General features: G+C 38.4%; 1 protein-coding gene across 1 annotated transcript in view; it reads left to right on the top strand.

The window, feature by feature from the left end:
- Positions 1–24991, top strand: part of LOC139756349 (CD109 antigen-like) — a 140432-nt gene that overhangs the window by 101603 nt on the left and 13838 nt on the right. Inside the window, exons 28-34 of the mRNA XM_071675715.1 lie at positions 1327–1495; positions 5949–6079; positions 7153–7286; positions 12917–13155; positions 18741–18902; positions 22096–22292; positions 23622–23808. Of these exons, the coding sequence (XP_071531816.1) occupies positions 1327–1495; positions 5949–6079; positions 7153–7286; positions 12917–13155; positions 18741–18902; positions 22096–22292; positions 23622–23808 (1219 nt within the window). The remainder of the gene's footprint in view (positions 1–1326; positions 1496–5948; positions 6080–7152; positions 7287–12916; positions 13156–18740; positions 18903–22095; positions 22293–23621; positions 23809–24991) is intronic.

Here is a 24991-nt window from a genome sequence, read left to right as displayed (position 1 = left end):
CCCTTCATAAACAAGCTATCAAATGCGTTCTCCAGATCCATAAGTGCCACAGACAAATCCATCTGTTTTTCTATGAAGTTCTCACACATGTTCAAAGCAAACACCTGATCCACACTTTCTCTACCACTTTTTACCCAATCTAGTGCTCTGTACATGCCTTCACGCTTTTAATGAATACCCTCACACACAATTTGCCAGGTATACTTTTATCCCCTTTGCCTTTATGCAGTGACACTATACATGCATTCAGCCAATCTTCAGGCACTTCACCATGATCTACACATACATTGAATAGCCTAACAAACCAATCAATAATGCAGTCTCCCCCTTTCTTAATTAGTTCAAATGCAATACCATCCACTCCAGCCACCCTACTGCATTTTATGTTGTGCAATGCTTTCAGTGCCTCTTCTCTCTTCACCAAACCATTCTCCATGGCTCTCACTTTGCGCACCACCCCAACCTAAACACCCTATATCTGCCACTTTATCATCATACACATTTAACAGTTCTTCAGAATATTCACTCCATCTCTTCATCACGCCTGTTATCACTTCCCCTTTGGCCCTCTTCCCATTTGTTCTCTTGTATTTTGCACATTATTTACCTCCTGAAGTAATAGTAGTAGTCCTCAGTCACCCAGTTATTCCTAGACAGATATGAAACCAATCTGCACTATCCCATCACCTTGCATGGCCAGTTGCTCCCACTCGACAAAACACCAAGTATATTGGGCACCACAGCCAATACCTACACGACATCCACTCCCAGTATCTCAAACAGCTACACAATAGCATCAGACAAACAAAACACCCCCAGAATGCTAACGGGCACCAGATTTGGACAAGAAAAAGAATCCATTGATATCTCATACAAATAGCACATCTGCTCTAATCTAAACTATGCTTTGCCTGGTCATCCTCCTTGTCCATTGCAAATATGACATAAAGATGCAAGGCACATGAAACAGAGCATGTAATACAATTACTGGCTGCCTAGTAATCACAAACACTCAACACCTGTCCAGTGAAACAAGATAATGTTGATTAAGAAACAAATTTGAAACTTGAAAATGAACGTAAGAGACTTTGCTTGAAATGAATTTTCATGTTCTTGTATGGCTTCTGAAAAACTGGAAAGGTGGAATTTTGTCATTTAACTCAACATCCATTTTTGGTTTAACCTTATAATTTGCTGGATATTTTCCTTTGATATGGCTCTTTTACCTTTTGAAGATTAAATGTGACAGATTGGGAGTGATGCATTGCCACTTATTATTGTTATTTTTTTGCTGAAATACTGAGCCATTATTTCTTCAACTCACAGGCTAACAGCAAAAGTTATAAACATACTAATAGCAGCCGTTCATGAAGATTGGGAAACTTTTTTGTACATAGATCCAAGTATTATTGAAAAATCAGTGAAGTTCCTTTTAAAGTACCAGATGCCAGATGGAGGCTTCATAGAAGAAGGCGAAGTAGCCCTTGATAGTAAGGTACGTAGAGTCCTTTAGGTTTTACAGATATTGCAAATATTCTGTTACTCCTGTAGTTGCTTTCAAATGATATTTTATTTTTTTTATATAGAGTAAAAGAAATGAAGCTTTTGCATTGTTAATTCTCCAAGTTTGTGATAATTATAGACAGTTATTAATAGACAAGTATCTTTAAATCCTTTTCTGCCACATATTGTGTTCCTTCCCTACAAATTTTGCCTTATGAAGAGTACTTATTAGAAACATGAAATATTAACATTTGTATCAATATGCTGGTTTTTACAGAGTATTGGGCATAGAAGGTTTGGTCTTTTGTATTAATGTAGAGTTAGTAGAATTAGAGGGAATTTAGTCTCATTGTACTGTAAATCTTCATGGAAGAGAAGGTGTTTGTGCCTAGGCAGATTGTTAATTCCACTGACATGTCACCCAAAGGCCAAGTTCATAAGGAACAAAGTGTTTTAGAGGAGTGTGTCTTTAGAAAGCTAGCATAAAAGGTATCAACTCTAGGAGGTTCAGAGCTTCCTTGAATGACTGAAATGGTTCAAAGGCAAGTGCCCATAGGTGTTACACAAAAGAAAGAGCAAAGCAGTTTGTCTATGATAAGGTGTGCTTAGATAATACCCACCCCTAATAAGGGATACTTGCAAGGCACTTCTGAAAGAGGCTTTCATTTGGTTATGGATACACTTCCCTTATGAGATTATTTTATTTGGGTCTAAGGATATGAAATCCTCTAAGGATTGCATGACTGACTGATAGTGATAAGCTGCAAGATTTCTAATGCACTTGGTAAGATCTGAAGTTATAATTCCTTATCCTCATTTATTGACAGAGAAGAGAAGTATAACACATATAATGCTTAAGACTGAGTGCATAGACTTATTTTGGAAAGTAGATGGACCAGGACTAGGACTGGGTTGTGGCTGTGACATATCAGGAGGAAGAACTATGATTAAGCCTTCCGGAGGTTGAATATCAGGCCCACCGAACCCCAAGAAAGATACAACTTTTGTAGAACTTTAGTTGGTGGAAAGAGGTAAATCCTGTCCCTCTGGCTCCAGCTTAATTTTAGGGTATCTGCATCATTACAATTTAGTCCCTCATCAGGGAAATTCATATTGGAATTACCACATTTAGCTTGTTTGTGATAAGGTCCACCTGTGGCAAGATTCTGCGTAATATGATCCTGTTATTGGCTTTGCTCCCAAGTGTTACATCTGGGCTGCCACCCCATCTGGTCCATGTTCCTAAGAGTTATTTCCTTAAGTTGTGATACTGAAAAAGGAGTGCTTCTGCTATGTCTTCATCTTTGAACTGCTGATGATTTTTTTCTCTCATACCTGCTGCAAAGGCACCAGATGAAATGCTAACAATTAGATTGTCACTGATGCACTGTTTCTGTCAAGTAGCTCTGTTCATGTGCTGTTATTGCTGGCCTTTGTATATCTTGATGTCAGAGTTTATGAAATAGCAGTGTTTTGCAATTGCGTTACTGAACTCCAACTGCTAGTGGTCAGACTGCAAGTGAAAAGTCACTTTTAAACCAGCCTGTATCATCATCAGTTGACAGTTGGGAGTTCAGTCTCATTGAGAAACTTTTCTTCCAAAGGAGGCTATCATGTCACTGCTTCTAATTGGATTGTAGCCTTAAAGCTGTAGGAATCACAATAAAGAGTCTTAGGATTGTGTGTTGAAATCATTATTATTATTATTATTTTTGCTTTGTCGCTGTCTCCCGCGTTTGCGAGGTAGCGCAAGGAAACAGACGAAATAAAATGGCCAAACCCACCCCCATACACATGTATATACATACACGTCCACACACGCAAATATACATACCTATACATCTCAATGTACACATATATATACACACACAGACACATACATATATACCCATGCACACAATTCACACTGTCTGCCTTTATTCATTCCCATCGCCACCTCGCCACACATGGAATACCATCCCCCTCCCCCCTCATGTGTGCGAGGTAGCGCTAGGAAAAGACAACAAAGGCCCCATTCGTTCACACTCAGTCTCTAGCTGTCATGCAATAATGCCCAAAACCACAGCTCCCTTTCCACATCCAGGCCCCACACAACTTTCCATGGTTTACCCCAGACGCTTCACATGCCCTGATTCAATCCACTGACAGCACGTCAACCCTGGTATACCACATTGATCCAATTCACACTATTCCTTGCCCGCCTTTCACCCTCCTGCATGTTCAGGCCCCGATCACTCAAAATCTTTTTTCACTCCATCTTTCCACCTCCAATTTGGTCTCCCACTTCTCCTCGTTCCCTCCACCTCCGACACATATATCCTCTTGGTCAATCTTTCCTCACTCATTCTCTCCATGTGCCCAAACCATTTCAAAACACCCTCTTCTGCTCTCTCAACCACGCTCTTTTTATTTCCACACATCTCTCTTACCCTTACATTACTTACTCGATCAAACCACCTCACAACACACATTGTCCTCAAACATCTCATTTCCAGCACATCCACCCTCCTGCGCACAACTCTATCCATAGCCCACGCCTCGCAACCATACAACATTGTTGGAACCACTATTCCTTCAAACATACCCATTTTTGCTTTCCGAGATAATGTTCTCGACTTCCACACATTCTTCAAGGCTCCCAGGATTTTCGCCCCCTCCCCCACCCTATGATTCACTTCCGCTTCCATGGTTCCATCTGCTGCCAGATCCACTCCCAGATATCTAAAACACTTTACTTCCTCCAGTTTTTCTCCATTCAAACTTACCTCCCAATGGACTTGACCCTCAACCCTACTGTACCTAATAACCTTGCTCTTATTCACATTTACTCTCAGCTTTCTTCTTTCACACACTTTACCAAACTCAGTCACCAGCTTCTGCAGTTTCTCACATGAATCAGCCACCAGCGCTGTATCATCAGCGAACAACAACTGACTCATTTCCCAAGCTCTCTCATCCACAACATATTTCATATGTTGAAATAGATATATATATATAATGACTAAGAGAATATACATGTTGGAAGTATATGTTGCAAGGGTCTTGGAAAGATGGGCAGCTATGCAATCTGTAAGAGGTGGAGGAGCTTGGGAATTGAGTCAGTTGTCATTTGCTGGTGGCAGATTTTAGTGAGAAACTTCAAAAGTTGGTGTCTAAGTTTGGGAGAATGTGTGAAAGGAGAAAATTGAAAGTAAGTATGAATAAAAGCAAGGTTATTAGGATTAGCAGTGCAAAGAGATGGGTTAGTTGGGATGTGTTTGAATGAAAAAACTCAGAGGAAGTGAAGTGTGTCAGGTACATTGGAGTGGACGTGGCAGTGAATGAATCATGGAAATAGAGGTGACTCATAGGGTGGATGAGAGGGCAAAGGTTCTAGGAGGGCATAAATAGGTACATTTGAGAGTATAGTTGTTCCTGCGAGTTCTGTGACACGCAAGGAATAGAGGATAGGGGATAGAGAGAAAGATATATGGTAATATATGCCTGCCAACATATAGAATATATGAAGACTAACATACTAAACAAAAAAACTGTGTAGTATAGATACAGGTTCATTTAATTAAAGATAGTAACTGGAAATATAATGAAAAGGCACGAAAGGAAAATATGTAAATGCCTGCCAAGGAAACTAGAATGTTGATTTAATGCAGCACCAGTAGAAATTAGAAGTATACATGGAGTGACTACAGAAACATTTAAAAGAAGACAAGATATGTGGATGAGGACATTACCAGATGAATCTAGAATAGACAAATATACAAGAGGAATGGCAGCTGATAAAACAGTATTATACAACAAGCAAGGTATATGCTGAGAGAAGTGAAGGTCAGGGGAAAAAGCAACTACCAACAAACAAGTTTTGTAAAGAGTGCTACACGCTAGTCCAGTTTTCATTTGCAAAATCTCATTGTAGGTACTCGTATATAGGTGGGTACCTTCTGTATCTGTTGCACCCTGCCAAGCTTGTGTTTTCCGCTTGTGGTATTCTGTCTTTACTGATTTCTGTTGTTCTTTATTTTAATTCAGCATTGACATCTTTGAATGGTACAAATTGGAAAGTGTCTGTTACAGACTCTTGTGTTCTTTAAGGAGGAAATAAACAGAGACATTCTTCTAGTAGTGGAACTGTTGATTATAGTTGAAAAAGAATTCAAATTTACAGAATTTAGTGACAAACATTTCATTTATTGTTGCCTTTGACAAATATGAAATGGCCCAGGCATTTAGTAACAGTTCTGGATAGATTCTACTGCCCAGTCTTCTTCATTGATTTGTTTGGCAAGTTTATTTTTCAGGTTAGTTTCTGCAGATGGCTCATTTGAATAGTCTTGAGAATAGTGCTTTGCAATAGGCATACTGTCTTGGTCCTTCCTAAAGTATTATAGTTCCAGTCCTTCCATTCATTTGCTGCAACAGCTGTGTAAGGATTAATGTTTTTCACCCAGGTTAAGAAGACTCATCAGATGTCATCTGTGCCTCTCACAGCTTTGGCAATCGTTGTTCTTCACAACAGCCTTAGAATCCTGCAAGGAACCACTCGAACGAAAGTTGTTGATGCCCGTTCACGTGCAACCAAGTGAGTTTTAAGGTATAGACAGTTTTGTATATGATAAGAAATGAGTGTGGATTAGATACTGGGATGATGTACAGTATATCAAAAGATCAAATTTTATTTTTTATAACTGAGAATGAATTAATTCATAATTGTCCAGACTTGTGCTTATGGCCACCATAAGTCTGAAAGCCTGTGCCTTTCCATATAGGCTGACCTCAGTTTGAATGCAGTGCCAACAAAATTAATCAATAAAAATAGTGCAGAATTGCTTTACATATTGGTCTTGATGAATTGCTTGTCAGTCCAAATGAGGTATCAGTGCTCCTGTCACCCTCACCCCACTACTAAAGAACACCTGTCAAACCTATTAAGCATAGAAAATGCCTGACTAGGAAACACAGCCAAGTTTATTCTCAGAAAAAACATATACATGTTGTATAACTTATCTTAATTCAAGAATTTGTTTTTCTGCATAGTGATTAACACTTCAGGAACATCTTTAGCTTTATCCAGGCCATCTGATGATTTTCACTGGATTTTTACAAACAAAGTATGATCCTGATGTTACAAGAGACTCCTTTTCTGCATTTTCAGCAGTAGTCATATTTGTCTTAGTGAGATTTTCATTATTGTAATGCTGAGGGTAATTTTGAGTGGTTAAATGCAATCTTTATGGAGTATATGTTTTGGTTTGTTGGCCTTCTGACATATGTTACAAGATACATCTTATTGTTGTTTCTTTATTAGTCTGATTTAAGTTTCGTCATCATTATTGGCACCTTGCACTGTGTAGTCTGATTTTAGTTTTGTCATTATTGACACCTTGCACCCTATTTGGCTAAGCCATTTCTTATTTCATCTTAACATCATCTTCCTATTTATTTGTTATCAGTGCATAGTTATTGATGGTTTACTGGGAATATCATGAGGAATTTTCTGTTATTACATAGTGCCTCTGGAACTGTTTGACTGGAGCCACCCTGGATGCCAATACATAAGTTTCCTAGCTCATACTTTTGTCATGGTATGGAATGGCCTCTTCATATGTCAGAACTAGCCTCTCTTGAATATGCAAATTTCCTTGTTGTTTACAGATTTCTTGAGATCCAGCTAACCTACCTTGATGATTGCTACCATGTTGCTATAAGTGCTTATGCTCTCATAGTGACTGATAGTCCATCAGCAGAAACAGCTGCAGACATGCTGAATAAGAACAAATTGACTGATGGTATGTCTCTACTTTGTTCATGATTTAGATCAAACTATACTAAGTGGATACATTGAGATACCAGAGTGACCTCAGGTAGTTTGTAATGCTATGATGAATAAGTCCACTTTAGATTGTGTAACATACTCATGTCGCAGTATCTCAAAAGATTATTGGGAGCTAGAATATGAAATTATAGAGAATGAAAAATCTTTGGAACAACATCCATTGCAGAAATATTATTCTTAGAAAGTCACTGGGTATTCATTCTCATGAAGGTATAGAACTGGTTACTATCTGAAATTTTGTAGGAAAAATCTGCTGTAAAGTGGGGAAAAGGGATATGTATTGTTATATTATCCAACCCCAGGACCTCTTTGCGAAAGGGTTCTTAGGGCTGTAACCCCTGCAGGCTCCCAATTAAGGGCTCTTGCAGCTCCAAGGCTGTGCAGCACTCAGTAGCAGAGACAGGATTGACTCCTTTAGAGCTAAATGTTCTTTGACAAGACCTTAGGACCTGGCCATTGCTGGCCCACAGAAAATGCAAGAAAACTGAAATTAACCCCTAAGTCGTACACAGTTGATGGTCCGATCTCATAGTACTCGCACAGAGTCTTTACTGAAGTTCCTTTATCCAATTTTTTCAGGAACTCCACCTTTTCAAGCATAGATAATGATTTATGCTTACACTAGCACCATCTTCTGCACCTCATTGTCTCTTGGATGACATCCTGAAGTGTTAGAATACAGCCGAGTATAAGAAATTAAAGGGACCAATAATTTGCTTGGCTGCAGTGTAAACAGATTTTGGCACCTTAGTGCTGCTAACAGTACCTCCCTGGTGGCAGATTCAAAACATGCTGAACCATTGGAGTTGCCAGACTACAGAGCGCTGGATTAGAGAGGTACAACCTGTACTCTATTTTGTCAGCTGATGAAGGTACAGCCTTGCAGAGGTGACTTTTGACTTACATCGCAATGTAATGTTGAGCAGGCAAAACCATGGAAAACCTATGTATTATTAGTGTTATTATTATCATTATTAATATTATCCCAGGATCCCTTTGTGAAAGGGTTCTAGTGTTACTTCAGGGAGGTGGGCAGGTGAGATAAGGTAATCAGTGGCAGGATGATGAAATCAAGTTGCCAATGAAAGAGAAAAGAGAGGTGTATGTGCTTTACTTACAGGGAAGGAGTGTGGCTTATTGGGAGGGTGTAAAAGAGAAAGAGGCAGGAAAATGCAGGAGCTGAAAAAGATGGGTGTTCGAGTACCGACAAACTTCAGGGGGAGTAAGGATATGTTTTGGAAGGAAGTTAATAATGTGGAAAAAAAACAGAGAATATATGGAAATGTCAGTGAAGGGGGCAAATAGGGAAGTGGTAATAGGGAAATATGAGTTGAAGAGGAGATGGAGTAAGTACTTTGAAGGACAGTTAAATGTGTTTGATAATAGGGTGGCATATGTGGTGTGATTTTGATTTGTAGGTTTGTTGTGTGAGAAAGTCAGGGCAGGTAGTTTGGGGAAAAGGAAGAAGGTGATAAAAGTCTCACATAAGATGAAGTGCAGCAAAGCAACTGGAGTGGATCTTTTTGAAATTGAATTTCTGAATTTGTTGTTGATTAATTAATTAGGGTTTCCAGTGTATGTATGGCTTGTGGTAAGATCGCATAGGATTAGCAAAATGCCTGTTTAGTGCCATTGTATAAAGGCAAGTGTGCAATGTCACCATGGCTGTTTAACTTGTCTGTGGATGGGATTGTGAAGGGGGGTGTATGTAAGGGTCTTTGAGAGAGAGGATCAGGTCTGCATTCTATCGGGGCTTGGCGGTGTCTGTAAGGTGAGTCACTTGTTTGCTAATGACACAGCACTGTTAGCAGATTCAAGCTAAACACTACCAAACCTGGTGGCTAAGAATGTATGTGTCAGAGGTGGAGGGAACAAGAAGTGGGAGACCAAAGTGAAGGTGGAAGGATGTAGTGAAAAAGATTTTGAGCAATTGGGGCCTGAACATACTGGAGAGTGAGAGGCATACAAGGAATAGAGTGAATTGGAACGATGTGGTATACTGGGGTCAACGTGCTGTCAATAGACTGAACCAGAGCATGTGAAGCGTCTGGATAAACCATGGAAAGGTCTGTGGAACCTGGATGTGGTTAGGGAGTTGTGGTTTTGGTGCATTACACATGGCAGCTAGAGACTGAGTGTGAACGAATGTGGCCTTTTTTGTCTGTTTTCAAGGCACTCCCTTGCTGAAGCAGGGGATGGCGATGCTGTTTCGTGTGTGTGTGTGTGTGTGTGTGTGTGTGTGTTTGGGGGGGTGGGGGGGGGGGGCAGGAATGAATGAATGCAAGCAAATATGAATATGTACATGTGTATATATGTAGATGCCTGTGTGTTTGTATATATGTATATGTTTATATGTATATATATGTGCGTGTGCGAGCCTTTATGTATATATATGTGTATTTGAGTGAATGGGCCATACTTCGTCTGTTTCCTGGTGCTGCCTCGCTGACGCAGGAAACAGTGATTGAGGATAATAAATGTAAATATGTATTTATCCCTGGGGATAGGGGATTAAGGATACTTCCCACGTATTCCCTGCGTGTCGTAGAAGGCGACTAAAAGGGGAGGGAGCGGGGGGCTGGAAATCCTCCCCTCTCGTTTTTTTTTTTTTTTTCCAAAAGAAGGAACAGAGGGAGCCAGGTGAGGATATTCCAAAAAAGGCCCAGTCCTCTGTTCTTAACGCTACCTCGCTAATGCGGGAAATGGCGAATAGTTTAAAAGAAAAAAAAAGATGTATTTATATATCTCTTTTTCCTACATATTTGCCGTTTCCCACATTGGCAAGGTAGCATTAAGAATAGAGGACTGAGCCTTAGAGGGAATATCGTCACTTAGCCCCCTTCACTGTTCCTTTTTCTGGAAAAGTAAAAAACAGGAGGGAGGATTTTTTTTTTTTAAATACATATTCACCGTTTCCCACATTAGCGAGGTAACGTTAAGAACAAAGGACTGAGGCTTAGAGAGAAAAATCCTCACTTGGCCCCCTTTTCTGTTCCCTCTTTGGGAAAGTAAAAACTGGAGGGGAGGATTTCCAGCCCCCCACTCCCTCCCCTTTTAGTCACCTTCTATGACATGCAGGGAATATGTGGGAAGTATTCTTTCTCCCCTACCCCATTCTCCCCTATCCCCAGGGATAAAGGAGGGAAGGATATATATCTATTTTTTTTTTCATTGTTATTATTATACTTATTCGCTGTCTCCTGCGTTTGCTTGGTAGCACAAGGAAACAGGCAAAAGAATGGTCCAACCCACCCACATACACATGTATATACATAAATGCCCACACATGCACATATACATACCTATACATTTCAACATATACATACATATACATACACAGACATATATACACATGTACACACTCATACTTACTGCCCCTATCCATTCCTGTTGCCACCCTGCCACACATGAAACAGCTACACAATACTTGGCAAGTTGCAGCATCAAATGATTACTGTATGACAGTTGGCAACTCATAGGTGGGTCATCTTGATAACTTGGGAACTTTCAACCCTCTCATGTCTTTCCTAGTAACTATGACAAGGCACTTACTGAAGTGCAGGTGTATCATCATCAGTTGACGAAAAAGGGTACAACCTTGTCAAAGAACTTCTCACATCAAAGGAATCCATTATGTCCCTGCTCCTAAGTGTAGCTCAGCTTTGGAAGTGCATGAGTCCCAGGAAAAAGGGTCCTGGTATAAAGAGAGGATCCTTTCAGAAAGAGGTCATGGAGTAATTAGTAAATGTATGAATTTTTTATTCTTCTTTCTCTTGTTTGCTCACATCTGCACTCAAGCTTTCATGTATGATATACTGAAACAAGAGCTTCCTATTAACAGCCAAGCCCCATGCACCTTTTCATGGCTTTTCATGATCACTTCATATGCCCTGGTTCAGCCCACTGATAGTATGTAGCCCCCTGGTACATCATTGCAATTCAAACTGTGTCATGCACACTTCACACCCTCCTGCAAGATCAGGCCCCTGCCACTTAAAGCATATTTCACTCCATCCTTCCACCTCCTCAGTTTCACCACTTCAGACATGGATGCCTTCTTAGTCAACCTTTCCTCACTCATCATTCTCAGAATTTTTAAACATTTTCAGCACATCATCTTCAGTTGTTTCTTACTCCCTCTACTTGCTACCACATTCCTCTTTTACTCTATCATTTCTTATGCATCAACTCTCTCACAGCATGCATTGTCCTTCACTGTTTCATTTCCAACTTATCTATCCTTTTCTGTCATTTTTTCATCTAGTGCCCATGCCTTATGTCCATACAACACTGTCAGCACTGCTTTACCATCAAACATACCTATCTTTCATAAGCAGTGATCCATCATTCCATGCAGTCCTCAATGCACCCAGGACCCATACCCACCTTCACCCACCATATGGCCTATTTCAGTTTCCACGGTCCCATTCACTGCCTTGTTCACTTCCAGTTATATGAATTACTTAACTTCCTTCAGGTCCTTTCCATTGAAACACACTCAAACCAACATCTCTTCTCCTCTGTTAAACTCAGTATCCCTAATTTGATTTGCCATTACTCAATTTTCCCCTCCCACACACTCTCCAAAACTTAGAACTGAGCTTTTGCAGTTTGTCACTTGAATCTGATATTAGAGGTGCCTCGTCAGCAAACAGCAACTAACCCACCTCGCAGGCCCCCTGCACCCTCATGAGACTGCAGACCTCCCCATCTCTCTAAGATTCTTTCATTCACCTCCCTCACAACCCCAACCATAAACAGGTTAAACAGTCACAGTGACATTATACACCTTTGCTGCAGACACCTTATCCTGGAACCACTCACTACCCATATTCCTACCAACACAAAGGCCTTGCTCTGCTCATAAAAGCTCCTCACTCCTTCATGTAGCTTTCCTCCAACACTATGCATTTATAATACCTATAACGAAGCATCTCTAGCAATGCTGTTATACATCTCCATATTCATGAATGAAGCAAACGTATTTTCTCATAGTAAATCCCTGATCCACATATCCTTATCATTCCTAATATGATTCTCTTTGCATGCCATGCAACATACCAACCATGCTCAACAAACTTATACATCTGTAATTGAAACATTCAGTTTTGTCCTCTTTAACATTATACAGAAGCACTTTACAGGTATTTTGCTAATCCTTAGGCACCTAACCATGAGCCATACATATACTGAGTATCCTAACTAACCAATCAGCAACACTGTCAACCCTTTCTTGAGAAATGCATATGTGACTTCATCCATTCCAGCTGCTTTGTCACACTTCATCTTATGCAAGGCGTATATTATATCTAACTGAAAATCATGAATAAAAGAATAAAGAGATAGAAAACAAAGCCCTCTTTTCATGTAAAGGACTCAGAGAAGACCATTATTTCATGTATTTGTTCCCCAGTGAAATAATTTGATATTGGTTTGTTCGTCTCATATGGGATAAGTTGATCATCCAAGAAAAATTTGGCAATGAAATATGCTCATTTGCAAAAACCTTGCTTTAAGTGTATTTTGCTTCATATAAAGTCAAAACAACGAAGTTTTTCATTATTCTCTATTTCTGATCAATAGGTGACATGACCTACTGGTCCCGTATGCCTATCACTACACACTCGAGACGTCAGGAAAATAATCAAAAAGCCTTTCTACTCCCACGAGAACCTGAGCAATGGGATTCGCATGCTGTGGAGACAACGGGCTATGCTCTTCTGGTCTTACTAACCAAAGAGGGTGTTACAGCTAACACAGAACAAATAATGAGATGGCTCAATGCTGTTAGGGATTGGGATTGTGCTTTCATGTCAACAGTGGTAAGTATTTGTCTTACTGTCCCAGAAGTGAGACAGATGGTCTATTTCTATTTTTTCCAGCAGTAAATAACATACATCAATTTAGACCAAAGTAAAACTTTAACAAGAAGGTTCACTTCAAATTACATTATGCTCTGAAAGATTTTCATGTTTTCCTTAAAAATATAGGTTTTGCTTGCAGTTAGTCATTCTCTGCTGAAAAGACCCGTCACAGACTGAAGTCCTCTTTGATTTGAGGCCCATGGATAAAGCAGAAAAGAAGCCAAAAAAGATGAACAAAGAAAAGAAAAGGAAGAATAATCTAAGAGGTTTTGAGGAAACTGTAAGCTTATCCTGTAAAAGGGGGCAAGTCATAGGTGTTAGGAAAACGTGAAAGGGTTAAAGATTTTAAGAGCTTTGTATTGTAGAGTAAGAATCCCACCAAACAGTTATTATATAAAGCAGTGGCATGCCGATAGTTATGTTGTCTACATAATAATAGAGACAGTTTGAAGCCACATTAAGAGAGCTGGTAAGGTTGATTGTTTTAGACTGAACTCTGTCATGTAACTATATAGAGCTAAAGCCACCTCAGATATGAGAGCAGTACTTAGTATTATCGGAGTAACTGCTCAGAAGTAGAAAAAGCTTTGAAATGTAAACAAAACAAAAGTCTTAGTTATATTAATAGTGTGGTATTTCCAAATATATTCACTAATCCAGTAATACCATGTCTGTTCATTTCTTTTAGATTAGGTTATATTTTGAGCCATTGGGTGAGATAAAGAAGTTTTAGAAAAAGAGTTTCAGGTTCATCAGGTTATGTACATCCCACGTAAATTGTATCAAAAATTTATTTACAGAAGTAATGGTCATGAAATGAGATGTAAATCAAACAAAAGATAAAGTGGATTTTAAAAGTGGAGGAATGGAGAGTTAAGTAACTAGTGTTTAGTGTATAGAGTTATTTATTGAAGAAAGTCTTCTGATGAAAAGAAAGACAGAATCATGAGGAACATCATTATTCATAGGGAATGAAGTAGGGGTTGATCCATCAACAGTTATGGAAATGGATGTACCAGAGAAAGAGCTGGACACAAGAGATCAGAATGGGGAAGAAGAGTCTAAAGTTGAGAGCTTAACCCCATTAACTCTTCAAGATGGATATTTTTGAAAGCTAGGCAGCTCCTTTAGATGTAAATGATCCTGAAATACATGATGATGATAATTAGTCTTTGGAATGAGTGGAGAGTGATTTTATGGACATGAACTCTCCCAGCTTGAAAAGTTGACTAAGATTAGGCAGGAGAAGCCATTTAAAGCAAACTTTAAGGCAATTTTGCTAGCACCTACCTGACTTTGACAGCACTGCGCCTGGCTGGTGCAACTGATGATTTTGCAGGCTTTTGTGATTTTACTGTTATAAAAGATCATCAGCAAATCATATTGATTATAATGAGAAAAGACTTATTATATATGATAAAACATTATATTGATCTGTAATAAGATTTTCAATATAAGAAAAATAAGCAATAAGACACACTCAGTGGTAGCTCACTTGACATTAAGGTCTTTTCCTTGTTTTGTTTTTTTAGTGCCATGTGCTGAATCATCTAGAAAACTTTAAAGTATTTCTGAGCAAAAATAGTGGATGAAATATACCTCTGAAATATTTTTTCATTGATATATGAATGTCTGAATTTTTTTCATACGTATATACCATTTCCCATGTTAGCAAGGTAGTGTTGAGAACAGAGGACTGAGCCTAAGAGGGAAAATCTTCACTTGGCCTCCTTCTCTGTTCCTTCTTTTAGAAAAGTGAAAACTGAAGGGGAGGATTTCCATCCCCCCACCCCCTCCCCTTTTAGCTGCCTTTTACGACATGCTGGGAATACATGGGAAGTATTCTTTCTCCCCTATCCCTAGGGATAAAATTATAAGTTAAATACATTTTTTAAACTGCTAGAAGAACAGATTCTCAGGGTTTAGGAAGGAAACCCAAGTGAAGAGTTAAAGGGGTAAATGATGAAGCTTTTGTTCCACACCTTATCAGAAATATTCTGAATGAAATTCCTCACCATTTCTCACACAGGATACAGACATTAACAGGAAATGATATCCCCAGTTGATTTGACCTTGCTTGAACCATATAATGACCAGAGAAGAGACTGTGAGATCCAGAATGCTTAAAGAAATAGAAAGTACGGATAAAGTTAGGTAGTTCAAAGATTTTGGAGACAAAATACAAAGTAATAGGACGGTAATTGGTAGACAAGTTTATTTTCAAAACCTGGCAGAAAGTTTAGAACATAATACTCAGTATTTCCATGTGCACTTCGTTTGTGATGCTGTATAGCTTGAAAAATATATTAACTGAATATTTGTGACCCAACTATTACAACAAACAGCTGAACATCAATACCAGGCAAATTACATGTGATGTAAACACACCTATGCTATTTGTCACCTCCAGCAGATGGCAGTACATCACTCTATGTTCCTTCTGCACAACAAACAAATCTTAGTTATTGAAGTAATGCATACTGCAAAGGGGGTTGGAGGCTAGTAACTAATGAACCCTAGTCAAAGTACAAGTCTGAGTGGCAGCAAGAACTTGGTAGACCACCTTAGATTCTTAGGCATATGATGACCAGTGCCATGGTGAACTTTCATAGTTTAGCCAAATTATTTGGATCTGTTGTTGGGGATTCACTTAACATTGATGAGCAATGATCAGTTTGTTATTTTTTATGATCATGTACATTAAAGCAGTATGTTGTATGCACTCATCATAGATTTGCACATATGAGGTCATGGAGAGAGATCACAGTATTGTGTAAGCAAGCAACGGGTACCTACCTTCTTGAGATAATGTTAACTTATTTGCCTTAGTTAGCTAGTGTTAAGTCATTTCAGAAAGAAAATTTGCTGCCTTTCTTGTTTTGTGGCAGATATCTTAGAACTAGGACTACACCAGGGGGTGTTTTTCTCCTTTGATGATACTAGTGCTGTATACCTTTGCTCACCCTTTATCTGGCTCAACATAAATAGAGGCATCACCATCATTTTAATTTGTTGGGATGTAGATAAGTGAATTGCAAGTTAGTGTCCACTGTGCATGCATTTATGAAACGTATAAAGGCCATCTGGTGGAGGATATCTGCACTGTACTCTTGTTTATTAGACAAGGACCACTGTTGTACCTGAGGCCAGTCCTGAGGTCTCTCATTGAGCCATCTGAAATAAAGGCAGTTCACTCTCTTGTGCATGTAACAGTCGTCTTCCTTTACTAAACTATAAGGTTCCTTTACATCATATTCGTTGTGATAGCCTACCATAATCCTAGCATTGATAGGCACAGAGTCTGATAACAGCTTTTCTGTTTCTAAGAGATATCTTCTTTAAGGAAATAAAAAAGTTCAAAGAATGATTTTAATAAAAAAAATCTGCAAATAGGAATAATAATTTAACTGATGAAGAATTCCACAAAGGAACATTAATAAGCAAGGGATGGGGAGGAGAGAGAGGGAGTAGCAAGGAGTGTCACCCCATTGATGTCTGTCTAAATGTGTCTGGTGCTTTCTAAAGCATTCCAGTTGTGCAATAGCCCCTCAAGATGTCATGTCATTGATCTGTGCTCAAACCCTATCCCTCCTTTTTTCCTATCCAGCCAACTATTTATTAGTAAACTGGTTCATAGAATTTCTTCAAAATACTTAATACTTGACAACTTCATGAAGCAGCTAGTGACCCCATGTGGTTGGAGACAGAGGGGTATTTAATTGCAGGAAGATCCCATGGAGGAAGATTGAGATCTTTAACAAAGTTAGGAGCCTTCAATGTTAATGGCTTGTGAGAAGAAAGGAAGAAAGGAGAACTGATAAAGGAATTTAAGGGTAGGAGATTGGAAGTGCTTATAGTAGGGAAAATGCATTTTTTAGGTGTTACTAAGTGTGAGAGGAAGGAAAGGAACAAGAAAAATTGTGGAAAGGATTAGAAGGGAAAGTTGTGTTCTAAATTGAAAGAAAGGCTAAGGAAAGCATAGCCATTTTATTGGCACTAAGAGTTTGAGGTGTTAAAAAGTATAGAAATGTAAATTTTAGAGCTGTCTACATAGACTGATAGATTGGAGGTGAAAAAAAAATTTCCATTGTTGGGAGGAGTCATGAATGCAAACATTGGGAATGAGAAATTGGATGGTATTATAGGAGAATGGGAAGTACCAAGTCTGAAAGCCAGTGGTGAGTTTCTGGTAGATGTCTATGTAGAGAGAAGTATGTTCATGACATATAGCTTCTTTGAATCCAAGATAATTCATATGTATATGTGGAAAAGTGGGAAAGAAATGAGCAAATGACATTTACAGATAATGTTGTGATGTGAAAATCAGGAAGGAAGTGTTAGATGCAAAGGTAGTGAAGAAAATGTTGAATTTGGCTCATGATATAACAAGAATGAGGTTAGACATAATAGCAAAAATGACGATTAGGGAATGTGGATACAGTAACCTAGGGAGTTAATAATTGACAACATGAGGATAGCAGGATTGGAGAAATCCAGTGAACAGTAAACAAGGCTGGAGTACCTGAAGAAGATGGAGGATAAAGTGGCTACAGATGGAGACAGGAATGAGAGAATATGTGTTTCCTCAAGGAGAGTATATTGAAGGCAGCAGAGGTTTATATAGTAAGAAAGTGAAATGGGGGAAGAGTGAAGTGGCTTTGTATAGTGGAATGAAAGTTACAAATGTAAGAAACAAGAGGGATACATATTTGAAGTCATGAGAATTTGCAAGAGAATGTTTGGGATGAGATGAAACAGTAGTATAAGGAAAGTAATAAAAGAGTAAAGAGGATGAGAAGGGAGGGAAAGCAAAGACCAAATGAAAATTTTGGAAGAAAGTTCAGTGTTTAGAAAAAAAGAACTGTATTGGAAGGAATAGTGGAGAGATAGAAGTGGGAAAGTAGCAGAAATGAAAGATTAAGAGATACAGGAGAGTGCCTCTCAACTTAATTGGATGAACTGTGTAACTGATGGAAGGAATATTTCAGAGTTGATATCAAGAAACAAGTGAAGCAGTGATATCATGCATAGGGATGCAGAGAGGGGAAGGATAATTACAGGCACAAGAAACAGTATCTGAAGATGAGTTGAAAGAATTTATATGCAGGTTTGAAATGAGAAAAGCCCCTGGAATGAATGTGGTATGCAATATTTTGCCTTGTCAAGACCCAGAATTGAACCTTGGAATTAGAGCACATTTCTTGGGCATACAACCTACTTAAGCTGTAATATCAACGTTATTCTTAATCCCAGTAGTTTCATATGCATATCAACAAAGTCTGTTTGGTGAATATTTAAAGGAATTGAAAACATTTAACTTTAAATTGTAATGAAAACAGTTTCTTTAACATACAATCTACCTGTTTTTTTTTGTAAGCTGTAACATCAGTATTACTCATAATGCTAGTAGTTTGAAATGTATATAAGTAAAGTATGTTTGGTGATTGTTTAAAGACATAAAGATAATGTAACTTTGAATTGCATCTACGTTAAGTTTTTCTCATGTGTCTAAGTACTAAATGATTGACAATCTTTATTTTCAGGATACAGTGGTAGCAATGCAAGCATTAGCAGAATATGCATTTCGGGCCCGGCTCCGTGATGTGACAAACATAGAATGCACTTTGGATGTTACTGCTCAGCCTATGCACCCCTTTCATGTTTCCATTAGTAACAGTTCCACATCAGCATATCACAGATTTAAGGTAGTAATAAAAATGTATTTTTATTATAAGCTCAAAATATCAACTATATACAGTGAGATGTGGTGTTAATAGGGTACTGTATATCCTCCCTGCCAAAGCATTGCATAAGTATTCATTTTCTTGAAATTTATATTTTCTTAGATATGTTATTATGTCTCCATGACTATTTAATTTGTTCATGGTTGGGATGGTGAGCATGAGCTTAATGAGTATAGAATTCAGAGAATTTTTTTATGCTTATAAGCCCTTTCCTATATTGCAAGGTATTACTAGGAACAGATGAAGAATGGATTCATTTGCTCACAATTGCAGTTGTTATAGATAGTGCATCGAAGCTAGAGCCCCATTATACTCATCCAAGCTCCATAGATCTTTCTGTGGTTTCCCCTAACACTTCATATGCCTGGTTTATCCTATTGACAGCACTTCATTGTCTGTATACTGTACCATATTCAACAAATGTTTTAATGTCAAAATGCATGGTTATTAAAAAAATTAACCATCCATGAGAAATAACTGAGTTTAAACTGTATTTTAGCCTTCAGGTTGGTTCATTGTCATCATTAGAGATATTACAATGGACTGTCCAGTTAGTATTCTGTTGCCTGAATAACATTTTTAGCACACACACACAGGTACAATCATGAGGCATAGTGTCCCATGATAATAAGTTTTTTTATACCAATTGGGAAGAGTATAATTTACCTGTAATTCTGGATATTTTCTGTACCAAACCTATGTTCTAATTTTTTTGTACAGGACAGTTTTTATTTATCTACTTTAACATACTTATGTTTGCATAAGATGAACAATGGCTTAATCGTGCTTTGCCTACTCAGTTTTGATTATTATGACTATAACTGGACCTCTTTGTTGAGCGAAATTTTTTGTTAATATGTGCATCCCACCTTAGCAAGGTTGCATCAGGAACAGATGGCAAAGCAGTTGAGGAAGAATCCCCTCATAGCTCCTCCTCCTGATCTTAATTGTAGAAAATGATATTGCAGGAAGGGAGAATTTCCAGCCACGCATTCCCACCCTTCTCTGCCATCCTTAGGGATTTCAAATGCATATCAAGCAAAGACTTTTAGTAAAAAAATTTATGCAAAAAGAAGTGTAGTAAAAGCATTCTTACCTTAATAAAATTGCTGTAGGGGTAACAGATGAGTTTGAAAATTGGCATGGGCTTGGGCTGTTGGTTAGAAATGACTCAACAGCACATTAAGTGTGGGCAAGTGGAAATAGGTCTGTTTCTATCTATGTATCTGTCTTTTTTGAAAACCTCTACAAATCTTTACCTTCACCTCCACAAGATAGTAATCAGACATCCCTCCAGCTGCCCCTTTCAGCACATTGACATCCATAAGTCACTTTTTTATGTAGGCCAATAATGCCCTTTGACTATCTCTCCTACTCATATACATATACTTATGTATATCTCTCTTTTTAAACCAGGTTATTCCCAATCACCAGTCTTTTTACAGCACACAAATCCTCCCCACCAATTTTTACTTTTCCAAAAGAAGGAACAAAGAAGAGGGCCAAGTGAGGATTTTCCCCCTTAGGTTTAGTCCTCTGTTCTTAACGCTACCTTGCTAATGTGGGAAATGGCATATATGTATGAATATTTTTTAGCAAACACAAGCAAAACAATCCAGTGTTTAGGAATGTATTGGTGCAGTTTGAGATTTTGAAATATATTTAAGTTTTTATGTAAGATACAATTTACAATATATGTTTTATCTTTCAACTTCTCTATTGCTTTACCTAGCCTTATCTTCCTGCCTAGGAGTACCTTCACTGTTGCTTTACCTTACCTTATCTTCCTGCCTAGGAGTACCTTCACTCCTTATGAGGATCCTTGCACTAAGGAAGCTGGCCATGTCCAGCTTTACATTAAAGCTAATGTGGAAAAAGTTATCTAAAACTGTTGTTGGGTGAGGTACCTTGTGCTTTTTTAGCTTTTGGTTGCCACTATGGCAAGGACAAAAAGTATGCTAAAATAAGTTGCCATCTCAGCCATGAGAAAAAGGAGTGCAAGAAGAATTATTTTGAGCTCCTTAGGTTTTTGTAAACCCAACTCTCATAGGTAGAAAGGCTTTACAAAGAAGGAAGGGCACAAACAGAATTTATTAGTTTCACTGTATTAGAAAAGGAGATATCACAGTAGTCATTCTTCATGTAATTGGTCTCCTTACAGAAACAGTAAGTAGTAGCAGCCAGGTAAGTGCTGCAGGCCCTGGTCATAAGGGCTAGAACACACACTGCATATATTTTGTCTCTCATTTTAGACCTGTACAACATCTATTGAGGAAGCAGTAACTTACTAAAATTCAGTATTGTAGAATGCAGGTTCTAGGGTCTGTATATCTCTTTCTAATATCACTTTGTTTCCCTCTCTTCATTTTCAAACCCCACACTTCATAACCATATCTTACACTCTGTTATGGAAATCTAAAATAATCATCACAAAAGTCCTCTTTGCAACAGCTAGGGGTTCTGTTTAGGTGTCTTGATTATTTCTCTCTCGTATAGCTATTTCATATTGATAGGAATTTTATTCGCCCTAGTATGGAGTATTGCTCACACATTGAGGATGCTTCTTCTTTGACCTCTGTGCCAGCAAGATTGAAATCTGAAGCTGTCTCTCTCATTATCTCACTTAGTATCACCTCTCTTTGACCATCCTTTTCTGTGCACATCACTGTTGCTGCCTACTCTCACTTCTATTGGTAATATTCTGGGCACAGCTATCACAAGCTGTCTCCATGTGTCCTTGCTACCAGGGTTTGTGCCAGAGGTACATATCTGCCTGCTGTTTCCCAGTTTCTGTGTAGGGACCATCTTCTCGAGGATTGATCATTATGATACCTCCATCTTTCCTTGAACAGCCAAACCAAGAAATTCTCTACCTCTTTTCATCTTTCCCTGTTCCTATAACCTTTCTATCTTTAACAGTGTGGTCTACAAATTCCTTTGTCGCCCCGATTGATTTCTACATTGTTTTTCTCATACCTTTTACCTTTAACCCAAGATGGCCTTTGACTGAGGCATGTTTTGTCTGTTACATATTGGTCATTATAAAATATCATGTTGCAAAGTTAACATTTCCTTTTTTAACTGTATACTTATCCTGTTATGCAGTCATATTTATAGAGAATGTAATATTAACTTGCTGTTTGTATGTCCCTAGCTAGAGAATGTATGGGGTCATGTGAACCTGCTGGCAAAGGGCTCTGGTCAAGCAATAGCTCAGCTGGAGGTGTCTTGGGGGGTAGATGCCCTCAGCTTTATTGAGCAACCACGCAAGAAGTACTTTGAACTTGGGGTCTGGGAAAAGTACCACCAGTTTAGGAATAAGTCAGTTATTACTACAACTGTGTGCACCAGGTAATTTCTGTTGAAATTAGTATGTGACATTATTTTTCAAGTCAGCAGATGAACCTTATAATGTCTAATGAAAGGGGAAATGGAGATTATTTTTACATCATACGTAGAGATTACTTATAGCTTTAAAAATGTTATTCATTGTTTTGTATTGTTTCTATTGATGAATGAACTATAGCAAAAAAAATGCATACTGCTTTTCTTTTCATTAAGGAGAATACACTGGATTTAGTTGCAATGATTTTACCAACTTGCAGTGACTTATGGTGACTAAAGTTCAGTTGTAGCCCAAAAATGGCAAGTTGCTCTGACACCCTTTCATGCATGATTAATGTTATAAGGAACAAACAGATAGAAATAAGATTCTATCATGACCAGTGTGTGTAATTCATGGCTAGAAATCTTTTAGTAATACCTAACCAACCTTGGTACATACTGCCAATGCTTTTGTATGGCTGCCAATGAATGAGTATAACTGGATTTAATGAGAAGCCCATCCAGGTTATAGTTTGAATCATGTTGCTCCAACTGACATGGCAGATACTTGTAGTGTTATTGAAGTGTATCTGCCTCTTTACCTCCATGAAGACCAGATCTTGTGTTTGTAGGTAGTTAGTTCAAGGCAGATTTTGTAGAAATTTGTTTTCCCACATTATGAATTTGTACGTCACTTAACAATTTCCATATTTTATTATCATCCTTTGTCACCCTGTTTTGTGTATCCATTCTGACAGTTTGAGGCAGATTTTCCATAACCTTATTTTGTAAAATTTGTTTTTCCATATTGTGAATCTATATGTTGCTTAACCATTGAGCATATTTTTATTTTTTTTCTGCTTTTATCATCCTATGTTTTGTGCATCCATTCAGTCTTCTTTAAGGCAGATTTTCCACAGCCTTATCATTTTTATATTCATAGTATTGTCCAATGGTTGCTCCATACATATTACCATACAAACAAAATTCCCCGCTTCTTGTTTGTACAACTAGTAACGCAGTTTGAGACAATGTTGTAGATTTTTTTCAGCATGATGCATCTTCAATGTGTGATGATTTGAAAAATTGAACAAGTATACTTATGATACATTCATTTAACAGGATATTTATTTGCATTTACGGCTAAAGCCATGATTATATTCCATTGTGCCTGACATTTAGAGGTTGACTGACTTGGCAGTTTCTTTTATCCTTAGTTGCTTCGCAAAAAATTGAATGTCATTTAATCAGAATGCTCCAAAGATTAATTTTTTTTTATCCCTCATCACAGTAGAGAAATTTACAAATTACTAATTTTGATTTATGTATACATTTATGAATATACCTATCATACAGGTGGCTGGCAACTGAAGATGGAAATACAAGCAGTGCAGCTTTGATTGAAGTGGAAGTGCCTACAGGATATATCTTTTTCCAGCCATTAGCAGACAATGCAGTTTCATCAATACAAAGTAGTGGTAGCTTTCCTCAACTCCGTAATGTGCACACAACACACACTCATATCTTCTGGCAGTTTAATCATGTAAGTAAGATGTACTGAGAAGCATGAGTGTTTGTCTTTAGCATCTTTACGTACTGGCTTATACACATTATATACATACATACAAATGTGAATAAGAGCAAGGTTATTAGGTACAGTAGGGTTGAGGGTCAAGTCAATTGGGAGGTGAGTTTGAATGGAGAAAAACTGGAGGAAGTGAAGTGTTTTAGATATCTGGGAGTGGATCTGGCAGCGGATGGAACCATGGAAGCGGAAGTGGATCATAGGGTGGGGGAGGGGGCGAAAATTCTGGGAGCCTTGAAGAATGTGTGGAAGTCGAGAACATTATCTCGGAAAGCAAAAATGAGTATGTTTGAAGGAATAGTGGTTCCAACAATGTTGTATGGTTGCGAGGCGTGGGCTATGGATAGAGTTGTGCGCAGGAGGATGGATGTGCTGGAAATGAGATGTTTGAGGACAATGTGTGGTGTGAGGTGGTTTGATCGAGTAAGTAACGTAAGGGTAAGAGAGATGTGTGGAAATAAAAAGAGCGTGGTTGAGAGAGCAGAAGAGGGTGTTTTGAAATGGTTTGGGCACATGGAGAGAATGAGTGAGGAAAGATTGACCAAGAGGATATATGTGTCGGAGGTGGAGGGAACGAGGAGAAGAGGGAGACCAAATTGGAGGTGGAAAGATGGAGTGAAAAAGATTTTGTGTGATCGGGGCCTGAACATGCAGGAGGGTGAAAGGACGGCAAGGAATAGAGTGAATTGGATCAATGTGGTATACCGGGGTTGACGTGCTGTCAGTGGATTGAATCGGGGCATGTGAAGCGTCTGGGGTAAACCATGGAAAGCTGTGTTGGTATGTATATTTTGCGTGTGTGGACGTATGTATATACATGTGTATGGGGGTGGGTTGGGCCATTTCTTTCGTCTGTTTCCTTGCGCTACCTCGCAAACACGGGAGACAGCGACAAAGCAAAAAAAAAAAAAAAAAAACATACATATATACATTAGTAACAGAAAAAAGAAAACTAGTTTCAATACCAGTGCTATATCTTTCTTAGGTATTCATGTTATACCTGTAATTATTCTGATGTATGTTAGTGGTGTGATTACATATATGTAGTTACCAATTTGTGCAATACTGAGTGAGTTACAGTCATGGGGCTACATTTCTTAAACTTTCTTTTGTATTCTTAAGTCTTTAAGACTTACTCATA

This window comes from Panulirus ornatus, chromosome 21, assembly GCF_036320965.1.
Source record: "Panulirus ornatus isolate Po-2019 chromosome 21, ASM3632096v1, whole genome shotgun sequence".
In the NCBI taxonomy this organism is placed as follows: Eukaryota; Metazoa; Arthropoda; class Malacostraca; order Decapoda; family Palinuridae; genus Panulirus; species Panulirus ornatus.
The sequence above is the reverse complement of the archived record's forward strand: the minus strand, read 5'-3'. Positions and strand labels throughout refer to the sequence as shown.